The sequence below is a fragment of the Clarias gariepinus genome, chromosome 18 (assembly GCF_024256425.1).
Source record: "Clarias gariepinus isolate MV-2021 ecotype Netherlands chromosome 18, CGAR_prim_01v2, whole genome shotgun sequence".
Lineage (NCBI taxonomy): Eukaryota > Metazoa > Chordata > Actinopteri > Siluriformes > Clariidae > Clarias > Clarias gariepinus.
In genome coordinates, this window is record NC_071117.1 from 30,224,246 (window position 1) to 30,246,332 (window position 22,087).

A 22,087-nucleotide genomic window follows, 5' to 3' on the forward strand; every position below is an offset into this window, starting at 1 on the left:
TTGTGTTTAGATGTTTGTGTTTAGGTGTGTGTTTGTGTTTAGGTGTTTGTGTTTAGGTGTGTGTGTGTGTGTGTTTAGATGTTTGTGGTAGGTGTTTGTGTTTAGGTGTGTGTGTGTGTGTGTTTAGATGTTTGTGGTAGGTGTTTGTGTTTAGGTGTGTGTGTGTGTGTGTTTAGATGTTTGTGTTTAGGTGTGTGTGTTTGTGTTTAGATGTATCAAGACGCATCTGTTTCTCCAGTACTTGAACTAAAACCCAAGTGTTGGTGTAAAACCCTGTGTGTGTGTGTGTGTGTGTGTGTGTCTCCGCCCGCGTTCCTCCTGCTGTCTGTGACGTCACGGTGAGGAGAGCCCGGAGGCCCGGAGGCCCGGGGAGCGGAGGCGCTACTTCCTGTGTGGAGACACGATGCTGGACTCGGTGCTGCTGCTGGTGCAGAAAGCCCTCCTGCTCGCGCGCGTGGATTTCCTCAGCGCCGTGACCCCGGGAGCGGAGGGGCGGCGGCGGCAGCGGCGCGCGGACAGGACGGACAGGACGGAGGGGGTGACGGAGGGGGTGACCGGGGGGGTGACGGCGGCGGCGCTGGAGCGCGGGGATCTACTGGAGGTTCCCCGCACGCTGTTCGTGCACTTCGGGATCTACCTGGGCGGCGGGCGCGTGGCGCACCTCATCCCCGACATTCTGCCGCTGCTCACACGTGACCCGAACCGCGCGCGTTCCGTGGTGAGTAACGGGCGGCTCGTGCTCGGCGTGCTGTGCCGCAGGGCCGCCGTGCGCGTGGACACGCTCGAGGACTTCGTGTACGGAGCGCGCGTGCTTCTCGTCAACTCCATGGACGGCGCGCTCGGCGTGACGCCCGCGCCCAACGAGGAGGTCGCGCGCACGGCGGAAAGGCTGGTCGGCGCCGTCCGGTACAGTTTACTGTGGAACAACTGCGAGCATTACGTCACCTACTGTCGGTACGGGACCGGGCTCAGTCTACAGACCGACAAGGTACTGACACACATCATATATACACACATACACACATCACAACACATCACACACACTCACACACTCACTCACATCACATCACATCATACACACACACACACACTCACATCATACACACCACATCACATCACATCACATCATACACACACACACACACACACACACATCACACACACCACATCACACACACACACACACACACACTCACATCACACCACATCATACACACACACACACACACACACATCATACACACACTCACATCACATCACATCACATCACATCACATCATACACACACACACACACACACATCACACACACCACATCATACACACACACACACACACATCACATCACACCACATCATACACACACACACTCACATCACATCATACACACACACATCACATCACACCACATCATACACACACACACACACACACATCACATCACACCACATCATACACACATCACACACACACACACATCACATCACACCACATCATACACACATCACACACACACACATCACATCATACACACACACCACACCACATCACACATCCACACACCACATCATACACACACACACACACACTCACATCACATCATACACACTACATCACATCATACACACACACACACACACACACACACACACACTCAATTCAATTCAATTTTATTTGTATAGCGCTTTTAGCAATTTTCATTGCCGCAAAGCAGCTTTACACAGTCAAAAGAATTATTTAAGTTTGTATGAAATGTGAATTTGTATGAATCAAAATGGTCAGTTTGTCCCTGGTGAGCAAGCCGAGGGCAACAGTGGCAAGGAAAAACTCCCTGAGATGATAATAGGAAGAAACCTTGAGAGGAACCAGTCTCAACAGGGAACCCATCCTCATCTGGGTGAAACAGAAAGCAGTAAATGATCTGCATTCATACAGTGTGTAGGGTGGGAGGCAGTTCAGCTATAATAGCTGATGTTAATTGATGTTACTATGGAGTCCAGGTAGTTATTGAAGACTCAGGTAGACATGTAAAAAGTTCCAGTCATGAACTATCGAACTGTCAAGTCCCCAGAGAAACAGTTGCCAACACCAGTCAAGGCCAGAACCATTTTCTAGGTAGAAAGCATCATTCCCAGACGCCAGACGCATCCCAGAGAGACACACGGGGCATCCATGTGACGAGATCTTCAGCCAGAAGCGGGGCACCAGGATGGGTCAGACAGGTCCGGAGGGCAGAGGGAGTCTGGATTACTGGCAGCTCAGGAACGACATGTGTAGCTCGACAGAGAGAGAGAGAAAGAGTGAAAGGGGGAGACAGGAGGAGAGAGGAAAAAGAAAGAGGGGGGGAAAGAGAAGAAGAGGAGAGATGGCAGTTAGGTATGGTCACAGTCACACAATGTATAATGTGAATGTATATTAACTGTAGAGTGCAAGCAGAGACTCCGGCAGGACTAACTATGACAGCATAACTAAAAGGGAGAGCCAGAAGGAAACACAAACATGAGGGCTTCCTGACATGTAAAGCAAACAATCACCTCACCGTCAGCAAACCTGAGTGATCAATGAGAGTGAGGAAGACAGCATCCAAACATACCAGTTCACCATAATACTCTACGTCCATGAGTCCCCCAGATCTGCTCCTTTACCTATGGCAAATCTATTTATAAAAATGCTTGGCTAAATAAATAGGTTTTAGCTGAACAACCAGACAGTAAGGCATTACAATAGTCCAACCTAGAGGTGATAAAAGCATGAACTAGTTTTTCTGCATCGTTTAGCGACAATAAATTTCTTATTCTGGCAATATTTCTGAGGTGAAAAAAAGCTATCCTGGTAATATTATCTACATGTGCTTCAAATGAAAGGCTGGAATCAATAATCACACCAAGGTCTTTTACTGTTGCATTTAATGGAACAGAAAGGCCATCTAAAGTTACGGTGTGATCTAAAATTTTACTCCTGGCTGTATGCGGTCCTATGACTAGAACTTCTGTCTTATCCGGATTTAGCAGAAGGAAGTTAATTAGCATCCAATTTCTTATGTCCTGCACACATTGCTCAATTTTAGTAAGCTGTTTTTTCTCGTCAGGTTTTGCTGAGACATATAACTGTGTATCGTCAGCATAACAATGAAAACTAATACCATGCTTACGGATTATGTTGCCCAGAGGAAGCATGTAAAGGGAAAAAAGCAGTGGACCTAAAACTGAACCCTGCGGAACGCCAAACTCCACTAGAGAACATGCAGAATAATCACCATTTAAGTCTACATACTGATAACGATGGGTCAGATAGGATCTGAGCCAGGAGAGGGCTGTACCCTTAATTCCCACTACATTTTCTAATCTGTGAAGAAGAATAGCGTGATCAACGGTGTCAAAAGCTGCACTGAGGTCAAGTAGTACAAGCATAGTTACACAACCCTGATCAGAGGCCAATAGAATGTCATTTACTACTTTAACGAGCGCTGTCTCTGTACTGTGATGAGGCCTAAATCCTGACTGATACAGTTCATGTATGCCATTTCTATGTATATATGAGCATAGCTGCTCCGCTACTATCTTTTCCAGAATCTTAGAGATAAAGGGGAGGTTTGATATTGGTCTGTAACTAGACAGCTGACAGGGGTCGAGGTCAGGTTTCTTAATTATTGGTTTGATAACTGCTAATTTAAAAGATTTTGGAACATATCCAATGCTGAGTGAAGAATTAATTATTCTCAACAGGGGTTCTACTATTGCTGGTACTATCTGTTTAAGAAAATGTGTCGGTACAGGATCTAATATACAGGTTGATGAATTTGAAGAAGAGATGAGTGAAATTAGTTCATTCTCTTCAAGAGGAGTAAAGTATTCTAGGTTCTGATCTGACATGGCTAGATTAACATCTGCATCAATTACATTGTTCGGTTTCAAAACCTCAATTTTATGCCTAATATTTACAATTTTATTATTAAAAAAGTTCATGAAGTCCTCACTATTGCATGATGTTGTTGTGGAGATTTCTCCAGTGGTCTTATTTCTGGTTAATTTGGCTACAGCATTAAATAAGAATCTAGGATTATTTTTGTTATTTTCTATAAGAGTTGAGAGATATGTTGATCTAGCTACACTAAGAGCTTTTCTGTAGTTCAGGATGCTCTCCTTCCATGCTATTTGAAATACTAGTAATTTAGTTTGACGCCATTTACGTTCTAATTTCCGAGTGGTCTGTTTTAAAGTGCGCGTGTGATCGTTATACCAGGGAGCAAGTTTCTTATCTCTAATAATTTTTCTTTTGACTGGAGCTACATTATCTAAGGTATAGCGAAATGTCGACTCTAAATATTCAGTCGCCTGATCGAGTTCTGTGGGGTCAGACGGCGATCTAATCGAAGTTGGGAACTCTGGGAGATTACTGATAAAACTCTGTTTGGTAGTTGATGTGAATGTACGTTTCATACGGTAGCGCGGCGCTGTGTGTACATTATTATTGTGACACACTTGAATTGAGACAAGATAGTGATCTGAGATAACTTCAGATAGTGGTATTGTGAATAAATTTCTTATACTTAATCCAAATAATATTATTAAATCTAAAGTGTGACCTGCTTTATGAGTGGGTCCTACTACATACTGATTTACTCCTACCGAGTCCAGTATAGACATAAATGCAGTTCTCAGAGGGTCTTCTGGGTTTTCAAAATGAATATTAAAATCTCCAGCAATTAACACTTTGTCTACAGAAACGACTAGATTTGAAAGGAAATCTGCAAATTCACTAAGAAATTCAGAGTACGGCCCTGGAGGTCTGTAAATGACAGTTAGCGGGATCGACTGAGCTGACTTAATATAGTTAAATACACTTATGTTACTATAAAGAATTTCAAATGAATTAAATTTGTGTCCGTGTTTTTGTACAATAGTCAAATTATTATTGTGAATAACTGCGACGCCTCCTCCTCTACCAGTTAACCGAGGCTGGTGTATGTAGCTGTATCCAGGAGGACTAGCTACACATCACATCACACATCACATCACACATCACATCACATCATACGCACACACACACACTCACATCACATCACATCATACACACACCAGGGTCAGCCTGCAGACCGACAGGGTACTGACACACACGGACACACACAAACCATCACACACATACACACAAACATACACACACATACACACAAACATAAACACAGACACACACACACACACACACATACATACACTCCTGCAGGTTCCTGTGCTGTGACACGGGAACAGTGAGCATGCTCTGCTTTGTTGTGTGTCTGTATGAATGTGAGTGTGTATTAGTGTGTGAGTGTCAGTGTGTGTGTACCTTGTCGATCCGCAGGCTGACCCCGGTGTGTGTGAGTGATAGTGTTTGTCGGTGTGTGTGATGGTGTGTGTGATGGTATGTGTATGTGTGTATGATGGTGTGTGTGTATGTGTGTATGATGGTGTGTGTGTATGTGTGTATGATGGTGTGTGTGTGTGTGTGTGTGTGTGTGTGTGTGTGTGTGTATGGTACAGTCAGTTAGGTACACACCTTACACTCAAAAGATGAGGAGGAGCGGTTCTGTTCTACTGCCGGAACTTTAGGGTACTGTAATGGGAACTGTAAGGGTACTGTAACTGTACTATAGTCTAAGGGTACTGTAACTGTATTGTAGAGTAAGGGTACTGTAGTGTAAGGGTACTGTAACTGTATTGTAGTGTAAGGGTACTGTAGTGTAAGGGTACTGTAACGGTACTGTAAGGGTACTGTAGTCTAAGGGTACTGTAACTGTATTGTAGAGTAAGGGTACTGTAGTCTAAGGGTACTGTAGTCTAAGGGTACTGTAACTGTATTGTAGATTAAGGGTACTGTAGTCTAAGGGTACTGTAGTCTAAGGGTACTGTAGTGTAAGGGTACTGTAACGGTACTGTAGTGTAAGGGTACTGTAGTCTAAGGGTACTGTAGTCTAAGCGTACTGTAGTGTAAGGGTACTGTAACTGTACTGTAGTGTAAGGGTACTGTAACTAGATTGTAGAGTAAGGGTACTGTAGTGTAAGGGTACTGTAACGGTACTGTAGTGTAAGGGTACTGTAGTGTAAGGGTACTGTAACGGTACTATAGTGTAAGGGTACTGTAGTGTAAGGGTACTGTAACGGTACTGTAGTCTAAGGGTACTGTAACTGTATTGTAGAGTAAGGGTACTGTAGTGTAAGGGTACTGTAAGGGTACTGTAACAGTACTGTAGTGTAAGGGTACTGTAGTGTAAGGGTACTGTAACTGTATTGTAGTGTAAGGGTACTGTAGTGTTAGGGTACAGTAACGGTACTGTAGTGTAAGGTTATAGTGTGGTGAGAATAGTAGTGTAACGGTACTCTAGCGGTACTGTGGTGTAACGGTACTCCAACGGTACTGTGGTGAGGGGGTATTTCAGGTTGTTTCTGTGAGTCTCCTGATGGAAGCCGAGCTGAAGATCCTGAATCGACTTAGTGAGAAATAAACACACAGTTACACACAAGGTTCATTTGAACATCTTCATTGTAAATAACTTCACACAAACATCTTTCCAAACAGCTTTGTGAGAGTGTGTGAGAGTGTGTGAGAGCGCGCGCCTGTGTGAGAGTTCTGAACTCAGTCCTGTAACACACTAACACTTTTCTCCTCTGCAGTTCTGCGAGTGTGTGCAGTGTGTGATCCGGGACCAGAGGACGGTCCTGGTCACTGCAGTCACTGGGATTTTCTGTGTGATGTTACTGGGATTCTCCGTCACCACTGCACTTCCAGTCCTCACCATCACCTTCATCGTCTGGATGCTGGGATAAGAGACTTTGTGTGTGTGTGTGTGTGTGTGTGTGTGTGGACGAGAGATGTCACTAAACTGTACTGTCAGTGACTCGGTGCTGCTCTAATATCTCAATACGTTTATTTTAGTTTACCAGTTGTGTGTGTGTCACATGTTTTTGTACTCTGTCCCGTTAACATTAATAAATGTTCAAAACAGATTCTCAGCCTCTTATCATCAGAGAGACGAATCACTTTATTCATCTCAGGGAAATTCACACTGTGTGTGTGTGTGTGTGTGTGTGTGTGTGTGTGTGCGCGTAATAGAATATAATCGGGAGCAATAAAATAAACATATTCCATAAACTTCTGAGCAAAGGCCAGACACGTGGAGCTTCAGTGTCGTCTCAATGCAGCGAGCCAAAAACTAGCCATGTGCACTCACGCCTTTACATGTCCTGGTACAATGTGTGTGTGTGTGTGTGTGTGTGTGTGTGTGTGTGTGTGTGTGTGTGTGTGTGTGTGTGTGTTGGAAGTAAATCAGAGGTAAATGGACAACTGTATGAACAGTGTACAGGTTGTGAAAGTCTTTAATGTTTGAGTTCAGATGTATAAATCAGAATTTAATGCCTTTGTATGAATTTATAAGTTTTGTTATTAAATAAAATCGCTGCAACACGTAAAGGACTAAGAAAAAATCTTAGTGGAACGATTTATTTCACATTGATGTAAAAGTGTCGAGACTATTTGAATGAATATCTAATTTAACTACGAAACATAAACAAGTGTTTACTGTCCTGAAGGTTTACTTTATTTAGTTTGTAACAGTGTGAGTATTAATTAAAGCTTGTGAGAGTTATAGAGTTGTGTAATAGATTTCCTCAGAGTGGGTCACGTTGTGTAACAGTAAGTGTTTAGATTTCCACACAGATCTCTGAGAGTTCACGGTTGCACCACCTGACCTCCACCGAAAATAGAAAGCGATTTCTGTTTCTGCAAGATTCGTTCTTGTTTTTCCTGGCGTTGGCGCGCAGCGGTGTGAAGCTGCTTGGTTGTTGAGTCGCCCATTGTGTATTGTGTTTCTCTAGACATGTGACATTCTTTTCTATAAATCTGTATGAGAATAGGTCGGGGTCAGTAATCCTCACACGCCCCCCCTCAGCCTGGATATAAAACCTCCCCGGCCTCTCGGACGCGCGCTCCACTCTCACACCATGTTCCTCCTGCAGCTCCTCAGCAGTTTGTTCACCGCGCTGATCGAGGACAAGCAGAAGCCGAAAGCAGGCACCTATGACCTCTCGCTGTTTAAGCGCGGGGATCTCCTGGAGGTTCCCAGAACGCTCTTTACACATTTTGGGATCTACCTGGGCAACAACCGCGTGGCTCACCTCATTCCTGACATCCTGCCGCTGATCTCCGCCGACGAGAGCGCCGTCTCCAAGATGGTGACCAACGACCGGCTGATTCTGGGCGTGATCGCGAAAAAGGCCAGCGTCCGCGTGGACTCCGTGGAGGACTTTGCGTACGGAGCCGAGATTCTGGTGAACAGCATGGACGGGGTGTGCGGCCGGCCGCCGCTGCGGGGCGAGGAAGTGGCCGGGCGCGCGGAGAGGCTGCTGGGATCCGTCAGCTACAGTCTGCTCTGGTTCAACTGTGAACATTACGTCATGTTCTGCAGATACGGAACCAGCATGAGTTTCCAGACCTACCAGGTACCTCGTTATACAGTACAACACAAACCCCAGGCTGAGGAACCTCTCACACCACCGCGTCTTACTCTCACATGGACACTTTGTTTGGGACTAAAGTACTGAAGTGTCCATAACAGTTATTATATCATTTTAGTTTCAGTTTTAAGATTTAAAGCATTTAGCTTTTAGTTTGCATTAGATTCACACATTTAAGTCATCTTTATATTTTATATCGCATCAACTTTACACAAATTCATCTTTTTTCTCCCAGCTGTTCAGTTTTTTACAGTTTTAGTCACCTCACATATTCTCAGGTTATGATAACATTATTTATGACGTCACACGTGTTTACTGGAGTCCACACGTGCAAAGGGTAACAAGTAGAACGGCATTTCAGAAATTTTCCAGATGATCACGTGTGAGACCTGAGATCCTCTTGACTGATATTTATAGTTTAATGATAAAAATAACTTTTGAACTAAACTGAACTAAAAACCAACAGTAACGTGTCTAATGAATTAAAGTTTGTGTTTTTGCAGCAGCGTACAGTATGTAATATGTTCTTAAATCTCAGAATCTCATGTTCTTGATGAGAGACAGTGAGTTCAAACCCAGCGCTCGGTGAATCTGGATGAACAGAACGTGTGGAACAGACGTGTGCAGCTCTGCTCTTGTTTGTCCTGAAACACTGGACACTGATCTCAGACATCAGACGTTCCTTTAGACTTTAATGTCTGTGTTGTGTTCCTGACTGCGTGTTGTCAGACTCATCGCTCCAACCTGAAGATGAACTGATTGTGTTTCATCAAGTTCACAGCAAGGTCAAATATCTGAAATAGTTTCTTCCTCTTTTTAAGTATATTTTAAGGACATTTAAGTATAATCTGAAGTTCTGCTTTGATGAAAATGAAACTAACTCTCCATGTAGGGATTATGAAATGTAACAGGCAGGACAGAAAGTGAGTCATTTCACCTTAAACTGAACTGAAGTCAAGTGGAGACACGTCAGATATTTTACTGTTGAATATATCATAAATCAAATGTCTCAATGTTCAATTTTCTTAATTACACTTGAAGACCTAAAGATTGTTTTGTCTAGCTAATAAATTTCTCTTTATCACTCCTTTTTGATCATTCCTTTTACACTGAGGACTTTACCTGATAAATATGTTCAGTTCTGTTGTATTTGTTAAACACCTTTTAGCTTCACAGAAGTTTGCCTTGGTGGTGCTGAACCCCCAACCTTCTCATCGGTGTGCAGGCACAAACTTGTAAAGACACTGTACTGTGTGTGTGTGTGTGTGTGTGTACAGGAAGTTTAGTGAGCAAACTAAGGCTAAACAGAATGTACAACATACATTTCTGAAAGTGAAAGTGTTCTGTCTGTGCCGGGTCGATACTCACTAAACAGCACTGTGGGGCAGAACGACCTCGCTGCCGTGGGGCAGAACCTGCCAGGGTTCACTTCACCTGATTGTTTGTCGCTGTTAAGATCTGCAGAACATTTAGTTGTTATGGTGAGTTACTCTAACGTTAAGACACAAGAAGAGGTCTTTCAGTGTTCAGCAGCTTCATGAGGTTCTCCAGCAGTTCCTGCACACTGTGAATCACACTGTACGTATCTCCATGGTTTTGATGCTCTCTCAGGTCGGTCTGATCCAGGATGGTCTCTGTGGATTTGTTTACTTTAGATAACACGAAGGCAAAATGTGAACTAAACAGTGACATCTACTTAGAGTTAGAGGAGGCACACATGTCCAGCACCGGGGGCTTTTCTGATCATGCCCTAATATCAGCTCCTCACTGCTCTCCCCACAGATCAGTATTTGGTCTCACACTTTGGACCTTTAATTCTAAAGTAAGTCTCACTCGCCCCCATCATTACAGCATTATTTTATAACGTTAGTGCGTCTCTGTAAATACAGTAGTTCTATTGTGAGCAATAATCAATATTCGCTTTTATCTCAGGACATTGCACTGATGAAACACTTTACATTTTACTTTTTATTACTCAGTGATTTCATGACGTTATTGACATCAGGATTAAATAGTAATAATGATAAGACCTTAAAAATAAATATCATGTGAGATGTTGTGATGTGCTTTAGAGCATCAGAGAGGAGTTTTATCGCCACCCAGTGTTCTGGTTTGTAATCCTGACTGTCTACTTCACCAGGTGCTTCTAGGAAAGTGTGGAATTTTAGTAGTTTAAATATTATCTTATTATTATTGTATATGTTTTTTTTTCTGACTTCCTTCATGACTTAGTAGTCATACTAAAAAGTACTTAAAGTGTTTATTACAGTACATTTACATTTGGGCATTTGGCAGATGCTCTTATCCAGAGCGACTTACATTTTTTTTTTCTCATTACACATGTGAGCAGTTGAGGGTTAAGGGCTGCGCTCAAGGGCCCAACAGTGGCAACTTGGTGGTTGTGGAGTTTGAACCTTCGATCTTCCGAACCGTAGTCCAATGCCTTAACCACTAAGATACCCCTGGCCCAGTAAGAGGTGTATTAATTATGTATATGTATATAATTATCAGGAGGAAAGAGACTAACTGTACCAAAGTCATGGAACAGAAAATGTTAGTGTCTAATAATGCTACATTTATTTTAGGGTAATTAATCATTACACACACACACACACACACCCTGTATTTTCTGCATGTGAAATATGAATTAAAGGTCATAACCCCCCCTCCCCCCATCTCTATCCCTCTGCTCTGTTTGCAGTTCTGTAAGTGTGTGAGGAAGACGGTGTTCAGCAGGACCAGCTCGCTCCTCAGCCTGGTGGTGTGTGTGTTCATGGTGGTGTATCTGGGCAGTGTGTCTGTATGGGGAGTGTTATTCACACTGATCGTTCCCTTCACCATATGGATGGCGTCGTGACCCGCTCTCTCTCCTCAGGGTTCCACAGCCCGGGGTGGAGTAACCTCACCGTCCTTCACTGCATTGTTCTTACTAAACACTGTACTGTAGATAGGAAGTTCTGACTGTGTTCGTCTCCCTGCTGATGTACAGCGTAACTGTAGAGTAGAGAATAAAATCTACAGCGTGCTGATGGAACGTTCCAGATCGAGTGTAAGCACTGAACCTTAGGTGAGAAGATCTGAAGCAGTTTATTGGTGTACTGTACACTTACAGGTCTGATGGTCTGGGGTATTGGGGTGTGTGATATGTTCGCGTCTCTTCACCTAGCCGATGTGTGTGTATGGTTTATAGAGAACATGTACATTAGGAAATAAACCATAAGAACTGTGTCAATGTAAATAAATAAACTGTATTTCTGTCTTTATATAAAGATGTATTTTTCAACCCCAGTGTGTCTAATTTTGGATTAATTAAATAAAAGTATGTTGACGTTCTGTGTGTGTGTGTGTGTGTTATTAATAGTTATGTGCTGAAACATCAACTCCTACTCTACTCTAATCACTAAACCCGGAAGCGCGCGTGCTTGAAGTACAGGAGTGAAAAGTGCGGGTGATTAGTGCGCATGCGCCCGTATGAACAGCGCGCGAACTGCACGCGGCGGTCTATCGGTCCGCACGCTGGCGTGTGTGCGCGCGCGCGCTGTCGCGTCACAGTCTGTCTCGCGCTCCTCAGGACTGCAGCAGTACTCTCGCTATACTCAGTGTGTACAGTAACCCTCAATACTCCGTCATTTCACTTTAATTATTTTATTAAACTCCTTCATTAATCAGTCGAACTCTCAAGAATAACATCTCTCAGGTAACCAGGCAGGTTTATTTATTTATTTTCGGTTAATCTTTGTAACAGTTAGCTAACTTCTGAACTAAGTCAACCTCCAAACTGTCCATTCAGTTTAAATTGATTCGATATACATTTTATATATCGATATATTTTTATTTATATTTGGTGATATATTTTCCGGGTGTTTTCGCCGTTTCGGTAATTAATTGTGTGATAAACCTGTAGTGTAAGTTAGCCGTTAGCCGCTAACAGTGCGGTTACCTCAGGAGCAGCAGGAGCGCGTGCGCAGTGAGCAGGAGGAGCACCAGGGCCCTCATCACACACACACACACACCAGTATCATATGCTCTGTAGTGTATCTGATGGTATTTCGATTTATTCTCAGTTTCTTATATCAGGTGTGTGGAATTAGCAGTGACAGGTATCTGAGTTGCCCACGTTACCATGGTAACCTGTTGCTGACATGGTTACACCCCTGACATAAAATATATCGCATATAAACCGAAATAAAATCTAATAGATTTCAAAACATGTGATAGTTAAATGTATGAAGCTCTTGAACGACCGTGTGAATAATTTATAAGATTAATATGAAACATTAAATTATTGAGTACTATACATGAAGAAGTCTTACAAATTATTAATTTAAATTATTAGTATAATTTTTTTTACAAATAATGATTATTTTCTCATTTTATTTATGTATTATATTAGAATATTATATTTATTTTTAATATCCTCCGGTCCCGTGTCCACCATCGACTGGGGATGAGTTTCGTGTACACCGCTACGTCTTTATTTTTCAGGTGAAAGTCAGCCGCCATCGCCGGGGTATTAGTCCTGACACTATGATGTAATCAGACTGGAGACGTGTGCTTTTTGAAGGATGCATTGCTGTAACCAGCCTTTCTGTTGCCACTGTTTTTATTGTTATTAAGAAAGTGTGTGTCACAGTATCGTTATCGTCCTGTTGCTCCATCTTTTAATGTGCTTCGGCGCGGCTAAGGGACTGATGGGTAATCATGCTTGTCTGCTTCCGGCAAAACGATAAACCGTTGTTAAGGTGTTCACTTTAAAATGAGTAGTTTCACACCATACAGTTTGTAACCTAAATTAGGATTTCTGAATTCCCTGTGCGTGAAGCCGCCCACTGATCCCGGCTCATTCAAACCCCCTTTATCAGTCCTGTATACCAAACACCATCCACACAAAGACCGAGCGATCCGGCGTACAGTCATCATTATCACATAACGCTTACAGAGTGCAGCTGACTCAGTTTGTTACACAGAACTCCAGGTTAAATCTGAGTTCACCTGGTTAGGCTTTAAAACCCTATTAGGATCCTATAAGTTCTGGGATTCAGGATTAATGTTTGTCTGATTGATTATAATTGCTCTAATGTCTATGTGTGTGTGTATGTTATTAGGTGGAGATGAGTGAGAGTAGTACAGATGAGTGTGGAGGGAGTCAGACAGCCGTCTCCACTGAAGCTGCGCTGCTCGCCCTGATGGAGAAGACCGGCTACAGCATGATCCAGGAGAACGGGCAGAGGAAGTACGGAGGTCCACCACCAGGTCAGACTCTAAACACCATCAGGGGGAGGAGGTCTTATTACTTATAAAAATTAAATAAGGAAACGATTTTCTGTTTGTTGAGGATTTTATATAGAGTGTGTTAGGAGCGTTACTGTTCTAAGTTTAAACACACTCACACCACTGTGAAATATTAGCGTTTGTCACGTGTGGGGTTCAGCAGGCGAGACACAGAGCAGAGGAGTTTAAGAAAGAAATATCAAACATCATGCTATGACCACAAGAGAACTAAAACCTGAACCATGGCAGAAGAAAACAGTACAAACAGCATAAATCAACAGTAGGATTAATCAGAACAGATACAACACGAGACTGAACTCAAGAAATGAGTATTTATAACTTAAGTCATCAACATACTCTGCTAAGGTGAGTGTAGTCATCACCTGTCTGAGTGAGAGGCATTCTGGGAATTGGAGTCCTGCCTAAATGTAGTTTCCGGGCACACGGCGCCCTCTAGTGGTCATTCCTGACAGTCTTTATGCACATCTTCCTAAAAGAATAGATAGAGAGAGAGAGACGGAAAGACAAAAAAAAATAAAAACAGATTAAAGTGAGGAATGTGTGCAGATTCTAAGCAGCAGTTTAAGATGTTTAGAGGAGAAGCGGATTAAAAAGCCTAGTAAAACGTTTCAGTGGCGTCTCTTAGGCGAGAGCCGGGGGTGCTTGTGTGTAATTTAGGATTAGGATTAGGATTCCAGAGGGAGTGTGAGTGTCCTGAGAGGAGTGAGTACACTGATTGGGTAAAGAATGAAAATAGATGTAAATTAATTAATTTCTATATTGCAACTTTAGAGTTAGTGACTTAATCATCAGATTATACACTGTGTGTGTGTGTGTGTGTGTGTGTGTGTGTGTGTGTTACTGCGTAACCATGGAAAGCCTGTGTAGTACCACATCCTCACTGATATGACACTGTCCTACTCACAGCTCATATTAGACATGTAGTTTTTCTTACACAAAGAATTATTGATTGTTTTTTAATACACACACTCACACTCTCTCTCACACACACACACACACAGGTAGTTTATGTTCCTTGCCATTTAGCGACCCTATTTATATTAATGTCTGTGTGTTTATTTCTGTAATCACGAGGACCAGAATTAGGCGATGATGTTAGAGGTGTGACGTGAGGTGTTTGGAGACGTTGGAGACATTAGTGTTTCTTGTGTTTGTGTCCCAGGTTGGACGGGTCCTCCTCCTCCCCGAGGCTGTGAGGTGTTTGTGGGGAAAATCCCCAGAGATATGTACGAGGACGAGCTGGTGCCGTTGTTCGAGCGCGCGGGACGCATCTATGAGTTCCGGCTGATGATGGAGTTCAGCGGAGAGAACCGCGGGTACGCCTTCGTCATGTACACCACCCGAGAAGCGGCGCAGCACTCCATCACCCTCCTCAACAACCACGAGGTACGACCGGGGAAGTTCATCGGCGTGTGTGTGAGTCTGGACAACTGTCGCCTCTTCATCGGCTCCATCCCTAAAGACAAGCAGAAGGAGGAGATCCGAGAGGAGATGATGAAGGTCAGGGTCTCAGTTCATCGGGTACAGGGTGCCATTACTTTAGTCCTGAGTGTGTTGGCTGTGACTGTGTGTGCAGGTGACAGACGGAGTGGTGGATGTTATCGTGTACCCCAGTGCCACCGACAAAACTAAGAACCGAGGCTTTGCGTTTGTGGAGTATCAGTCTCACAAAGCCGCCGCCATGGCCCGCAGGAAACTCATCCCAGGTACCGCCATTACCACACACACACACACACACACACATACCTCAGCAGTGCCAGGACGTGGACTAAGCGAAGGTTAGGTACGATTGTGTACAGTATATACCAGCGCGTGTGTGTGTGTGATGTGGTAACTGCCAAAATACATTGATTCTAAATAACGTTGGAATCTCTGTGTTGTAATGATTTGTTGATGTGTGAGCAGTACATGGTGTGTGTTTCCCCACTTCACGTGGTACTATAGTACACATCACCATAGGGCTGGACAATAATTATATATATATATATATATATCACGATATAATTTTTTTCAATAACAGTGATATGAGTTTTGATATGAGTTTTCCCCGCGGGCCGGCCCAGTCAGTACGCAAATATATAAGAAATGACAGAAACCATAATATTGAATCTTTTTCTTAACCATATGGATGAGTGCGTTGATCGCACGGACGGCGCAGACAAAGAGCGTGTTGTTGCGGGAGAGAGAGGTTGATTTACGACAGCTGTTTATGGGAGTGTAGTCCAGTGTGGGAGATGCATTGTGGGTAATGAGGTCCGGTTTGTGTGAACGCGAATGCGAGATGTAAACTGGGATATAGAGTTTTGTTTTCTTTTCAGTAGTTTTTAGTTGGATTTAAGTGCAGGATCCACCCGAACGTTTGTACTATAACCTGACAATGCAGCAAATAAAAGAACGGGGGCACCGACCAGTTTGTCCATCTCATTATTACACACCAGCATGAATTAACGGGCTGTTACGCTACCACGAGCAACATTAAAAATATAGTGGAGAAGCTAACAGCGTGTTTATGTTAACACGCACCTTCACTTTTAATTTACGGAGGGAGAGATACTGATCCTTTCTGGATGCAGCAAATTTTTTTGAGCAAATTAATAATAATTTTAATGAATGAAAAGGAGAAAGATGAAAAGGTGGAGCTGAAAGTTACACGAAAAAAAGAAAAAACTTTAGAGGTAAATGCGGTAAATGCTGCTTCAAATGAACAGAATCTGCCTTTGGTGTGAAGGAAAGTTCCAGTTCCGCTTTGACGGCTCTAACATTAGAGTCACGGACAGCGAGGCTGAATCCAGCAGCCCACCACATCTCACATCATAATACACTGGATCATTAAAGTGGAGATTAATGTTTAAAACCACATACTAGTATAAAAATATAACAAACAAAAACGTAAATAAAAAAGTATCACTGAAAATATAATGGTTTATATTTGTAAAACAAAGAAAAAAAAAAAAAAAAAGTTCATCATTCAAAGTTATTCAGATCAGTGTAAAGTTAGTATGATTTTGAAAATGCTGTAACTCCACCTGGCACAGTTTCACCCCAGTGGAACAATCTGACTACATGTGCAGGGCCATGGAAAACTATTTGCCCCTTTCTAGAAACCTCTAGAGCCTGTCATAGGGTGTCATTAACACTCAACAATCTTCCGGCCAGAGCAATGTGTTTTTGTTGTTGCTCACTTTTATTTTATTTAGTTTCTTTATCCTGGCTAAAGCAGTTTGTTTGTTGTTTCAATTTATATGAATAATCAGCCTGTTTTAGTTTAAATGGAAATATATTATTATATATATAAAATATATATATATATATATATATAATTTTAATAGGAGGAGCCTGGAGGTATTCAAGACTTTGTAAATTCAGTTTGCAGACATCCATTGTGTGTGTCCTCGGCAGTTTTTTCCTGAGGATTTTTAATATTGTCCATATCGATATCGAAATTATATCGTATCGACCAAAATTAAGAAATATATCGTGATATAAGTTTTTGCCATATCGTCCAGCCCTACATCACCATATAATAAGTGTTTTTTACATGTATAACTATAGATTAGCCATTTAAAATCATTAACATTATGACTCTCCACTGAAGGCCGCCGTGGTGTCTGGCACCAGGAAGTTGACAGCAGATCCTTTGGGTTGGGACCTCCGTGGATCAGCCTGGTTTGTCCAGTTGTCGGGTCGGATGGGTGGGCCTTTGGTCCCCGCTCGCATGGGTGGGCCTCCGGTGCCCCTGATCCTGTTGCCAGGTCACTGTTGATCAGTGTTAATTTGTTGGTGTGAGGGCTAATAACGTGTAAAGCAGGCTGCGGTTGTGTAATTTATTATAAACAATAATAATAATAGGAAAAAGTTCAATAATATTCTTATATTTTGAGGGTAGTGGCAGCAAATTGGGTCGAGGACAACATGTTGAGTTTTGTTCCACACAAAAACGTGTTTTAATTACAAAAACTGTACAAACATTATAAACAATACAAAATCTTCAGTTTCAGCGTCATCAGTCTCGTCCTCTCATCCAGTTTCAGTCTCACTTCAGTTTCAGTTTATTTCTACAGCGCTTTAAACAGTGGCCACTGACTCGAAGAAGCTTTACACAATTAAAACTATACAATTTATGGAAATAACCGTGAATGTGTGAAAACATGAATAACTCATATTGATCAGATTGTTCGTGGTGAGCGAGTCGAGGTCTATCACAGTTCACTAATGTAGTGTTTAACCAACACCGTTTCCAAACACAGCCACACCTAAATCCAAATATCATCCAGATGACATAATGTCCTGTAGTACAGAACGTATTGCTCAGAAAATGTATTTACTTCACTAATCAAAAATGGTCTCCAGACTCCCCCGACTCCAGTCTGATTGAGCACCATGAGATACACCAGACATACGAGTCTGACTCGTCCTTGTCAGAGTCACTTACATCATTACACTCACCCATTTTTCCTGCTTCATTTGTTAAAATAAAGTTGTTGATATTGCCTTTGACATTAGACTGGAAGTTAAAATCACATTTATGATTTTCTTTACCTAATTATTACTTTTCTGGTGTAAATTACACCCTATAGATGTTTATATTTAATCTACTGATGGACGGCTCAGTGATGAAACACGTACTGTTGATGATCAAAGTGTTGATTATGATTAAATATGAGTTATGATCTGTGGGTGTGTGTGTGTTCCGTTACAGGGACGTTCCAGCTGTGGGGTCAGACTATTCAGGTGGACTGGGCGGAGCCTGAGAGAGACGTGGACGAGGAGACGATGCAGCATGTGCGTGTGCTCTACGTGCGTAATCTCATGCTGCACACGAGCGAGGAGACTCTTCACGTGGAGTTCGGTCGTCTGAAGCCCGGCTCCGTGGAGCGCGTGAAGAAACTGACGGACTACGCCTTCATCCACTTCTACTGCCGCGAGGACGCGCTCGCCGCTCAAAAGTCCATGAATGGCAAACTCATCGATGGCTCTCGCATCGAGGTCACGCTCGCGAAGCCGGTCCAGAAAGAATCGGGTCGACGATTCAGAACCCGAGCCGCGCAAAACGGAACGCCGCCGGCGCTGTACGGCGAGTCCGACCACCACCTGATACAGAACCACGACGACTCGGGGATCAGCCTGGGCTCCGGAGCGATGAGCGATGGGTTCCCCCCTCACGCCCTCGGCCTGTCTCCTCATCTCGGTAGCGGGTTCTCCGTCGAGCGAGACCGCTGCATGCACCCGTTCCTTCCCGGGTCCAGTCTGGTCCCAATCAGTCTGCAGATCCTGAAGCCGAGTCAGTTGAGCTCCGCCGTGTCCCTTCTGGAATATTACTGCCAGAAGAACGGCTGGTCCCTCCCGGAGTATTACCTGTACACCGCCGCTGTGGGCCCCTGCCCCGCCCCCGCCCATGAAGGGAAGACCCTGCTGGTGTACAAGGTGGTGATCAGCAGCACACACAGCAGCTTCATGCCCAACAAGCTCTGCACCGTCCTCGAGGACGCCAAGGAGCTCGCCGCCCACAACGCGCTCTGGAACCTCGGTCAGTCTGATCACACCTTCTCACGCGTCATAAACGCTAAACACCATGATGTTAGATAAAGACTTGTTTATTAGGAATTCTACTGAATAACTGGAAACACCACAGATCAGACACGAGAGAAAAGGCACAAGGCAGGGTTTGTCTGGAAAAGTTTATTTTCATATTTTACTGTATCTATTTACACTATGAAGAGCTTAGTGCTGCACTTTCAAACACTTATTTACTAATTTATTTAATTCATTCATGTTTTAAATTTTAAATCTTAAAAATACGACTCTGCTGCTCATCAGTCTCAGTGTTATTGCTGCACTATAGGTTTAGTACTAACCAGTGTGGCATCGACAGCTGACGGCCGCCCAGAAGGGTACATCTGATCTAATCTGATCTCATCTGATCTCGTCTGATCTAATCTGATCTAATCTGATCTTGTCTGATATAATCATGTATAATCTGATCTTGTCTGATCCAATCTGATATCTCATCGTATCTCGTCTGATCGCGTCTGTATGAGATCTCTGATGTCCGGCAGCAGATCAGCAGTGAACACGTGTGGAAATGTCTCTACTAGACTAATAGTAATTATATCTACACTGTCCTGTGTGTGTGTGTGTGTGTGTGTGTGTGTGTGTGTGTGTGTCAGATCTCTCGTTGTACAACACAGGTTCCCCGAGCAGTTTCTCCCCCCCCGCAGTGGCCCAGAGGGCAGGTTTGTTGTCGTTTGCGTGCCGAGCGGTACCTTACCCAGCGTATTCGGTGGCTCCAGTCTCACCCCCGCTGTCCGTCTCCAGCACCCGGAGCTCTCGGCTCTACCTTCCCGGCGCGTCTCCTTTCTGACAAGCGACGGCGCGAGAGATGACCTCTAGGTGTTATTCAGTTGTGTTGTTTTTTTGTGTCTACTCAGTTTTTGTTTTGTTCCTCTGCAGGATTTCCTGATTGTTACATCTGCTGTTTTCAGTGTCTCTAAAAGGCTTTTTTTCTAAAGAGCAAAAAAAAAAAAAAAACAGTATTATTATTATTATTAAAAATATCAATTATAAATATCAGACTAAATGTTTAATCCATTAATAAAAGTTCAATTTGTTTTTAAATGGTTGTGTAATGATTCTTTCTCTGCTTTAACTGTAACACATTAACAGGATTCCCCGAGTCCCAGACTTACAGATGAGTTCTGTTCCAGGAACATGCTTTTAAGTCTGACAAACATATATATATATATATATGTACACAAATATACAAAATAAAGCACAATAATCCGCAGGATTAAATATCTTATTAAGTCTTATAGAGGATTTGAGGATTTCCCTAAATTTAGGATTATTCACCATCAGGACGGCTTTACAGGACAGACATTTTTTATCATCCAGCTCCCGAACTGATCCACTGAAACCGCTGGATGACTTCATCATCAGTGACTCCTTAAAACAAACACCTCATTCATAAACAAATTAACTCCTAATTATTAATAGGAAAAATAAATAAGAGAATAAAGTTGATCAAATTCTCCTCAAAACAATTTTGACATGAGCATAAATACACTTTATTACACTAAATACAACTTTTATCCAATAAAGGTACACACACACACAGGGTTTAATACTGAAACTACACACACCAGCACTCGGAACGCAGACAGAACCACTGACCTGAGCGTCATCCGGAAGTTCTGCCCAAGTGATTAATCTGTAAATACACTTAAACACACAGAACGTGGGAGGAGGAGACGTCCACATAGGAGGAGACGTGTCTCGATCAGACACATGGATTATCTGTGAAGTGAATATTTAACTGATGAAATGAGGAATAAAGTTTTTTTAGTTCTCAGATTCTCCTTCACACTGTGGAGACACAGAGTTACCACAAACATGTCATTTAGATCATTGTTGGTTATATTATTAATTTAATTAGACATCATGTGACTGGTGACGTCTTCTGGATCTAATCAGGTGAGAGGAACGAGATCCTGCACAGGAGACGAGACGGGACATTGTCTGGAAAAAGACAATCATTTAAATGATCATCAGTAACAGTTCCACACTGAGGACAGGATCCTGGACTCAACAGTTCTGAGAACTAAGAAACATTTCCTTAATCTCCCTGTAGGGGGCAGCACTCCACTGTCATGTCTCAGCTCTTCACAGCTGCAGGGATGAAGTGGACTGTTCACACGCCTGCCAGGCGCTCAGTGATCAGATGAAGCTGTGGTGAGCCTTGCAATGTCTGAAGACCTGACGTGGGATTTGAAGCACCTGAACACGTCCCTGCCCGTTAGGACACGGGTTGTTTCAGGCATGATGTCGAAACAAGCATACAGGACAAACAAAAGCAACTGCTGTGAGAAAGTTGGACCTGCAACCTATCGCCCCACTGCCCTCCCTCATACTCACATTAGACTGGCAGTCTGTAGCCCTGTGCCCATCCGACGCCCAGTCTGTGTACAGAGCCCGGTTCTACAAAACCCTGCACAGGAAATACTCAGTAGAGGGGACTGAGCATGAAAATGTACTGCTGCGTGGAGACATGGACACGGTGGTAGACAAAATCAAGACTAGCTCGGGTGCAGCCGGCCTTGTTTTGGGCTAAAATGATCTCAGATGTTGATATCATTATGTAGGAGGTGGTGAGGGAGGTGAGGGGTTCCTTCAGTGTGAGGCCCTGCAGGTCGTCCCTGTTGTCCCTGTCCCTTCGTCCCTGTTTCCTGAGGAGGGTTAAGACATGATTTAGATCATCAATGAGTCAAACACGGCTGAATAATGTGGCTATCTGTCACGTGCACCAGGAGA

General features: G+C 43.2%; 2 protein-coding genes across 4 annotated transcripts; both read left to right on the forward strand.

The window, feature by feature from the left end:
- Positions 1–298: 298 nt before the first annotated feature.
- LOC128506220 (lecithin retinol acyltransferase-like) lies at positions 299–6,982 on the forward strand. The gene is made up of 2 exons (XM_053476560.1): positions 299–988; positions 6,650–6,982. Exons 1-2 carry the CDS (start codon positions 404–406, stop codon positions 6,800–6,802), a joined length of 738 nt encoding a protein of 245 aa, XP_053332535.1. The 5' UTR covers positions 299–403; the 3' UTR covers positions 6,803–6,982.
- Positions 6,983–7,846: 864 nt separating this feature from the next.
- Positions 7,847–20,347, forward strand: LOC128506573 (probable RNA-binding protein 46). 3 transcript variants are annotated; one of them, XM_053477095.1, is made up of 6 exons: positions 7,847–8,473; positions 13,594–13,741; positions 14,943–15,280; positions 15,357–15,486; positions 18,480–19,307; positions 19,948–20,343. In XM_053477095.1, exons 1-6 carry the CDS (start codon positions 7,976–7,978, stop codon positions 20,139–20,141), a joined length of 2,136 nt encoding a protein of 711 aa, XP_053333070.1. In that variant the 5' UTR covers positions 7,847–7,975; the 3' UTR covers positions 20,142–20,343. The 3 variants fall into 3 exon arrangements, with proteins under 3 accessions (XP_053333070.1, XP_053333072.1, XP_053333071.1); XM_053477096.1 differs by lacking the exon at positions 7,847–8,473 and adding an exon at positions 11,896–12,185 and having other exon boundaries at positions 19,948–20,347; XM_053477097.1 differs by lacking the exons at positions 13,594–13,741; positions 14,943–15,280; positions 15,357–15,486; positions 18,480–19,307; positions 19,948–20,343 and adding an exon at positions 11,190–11,821 and having other exon boundaries at positions 7,884–8,473.
- Positions 20,348–22,087: the final 1,740 nt, after the last annotated feature.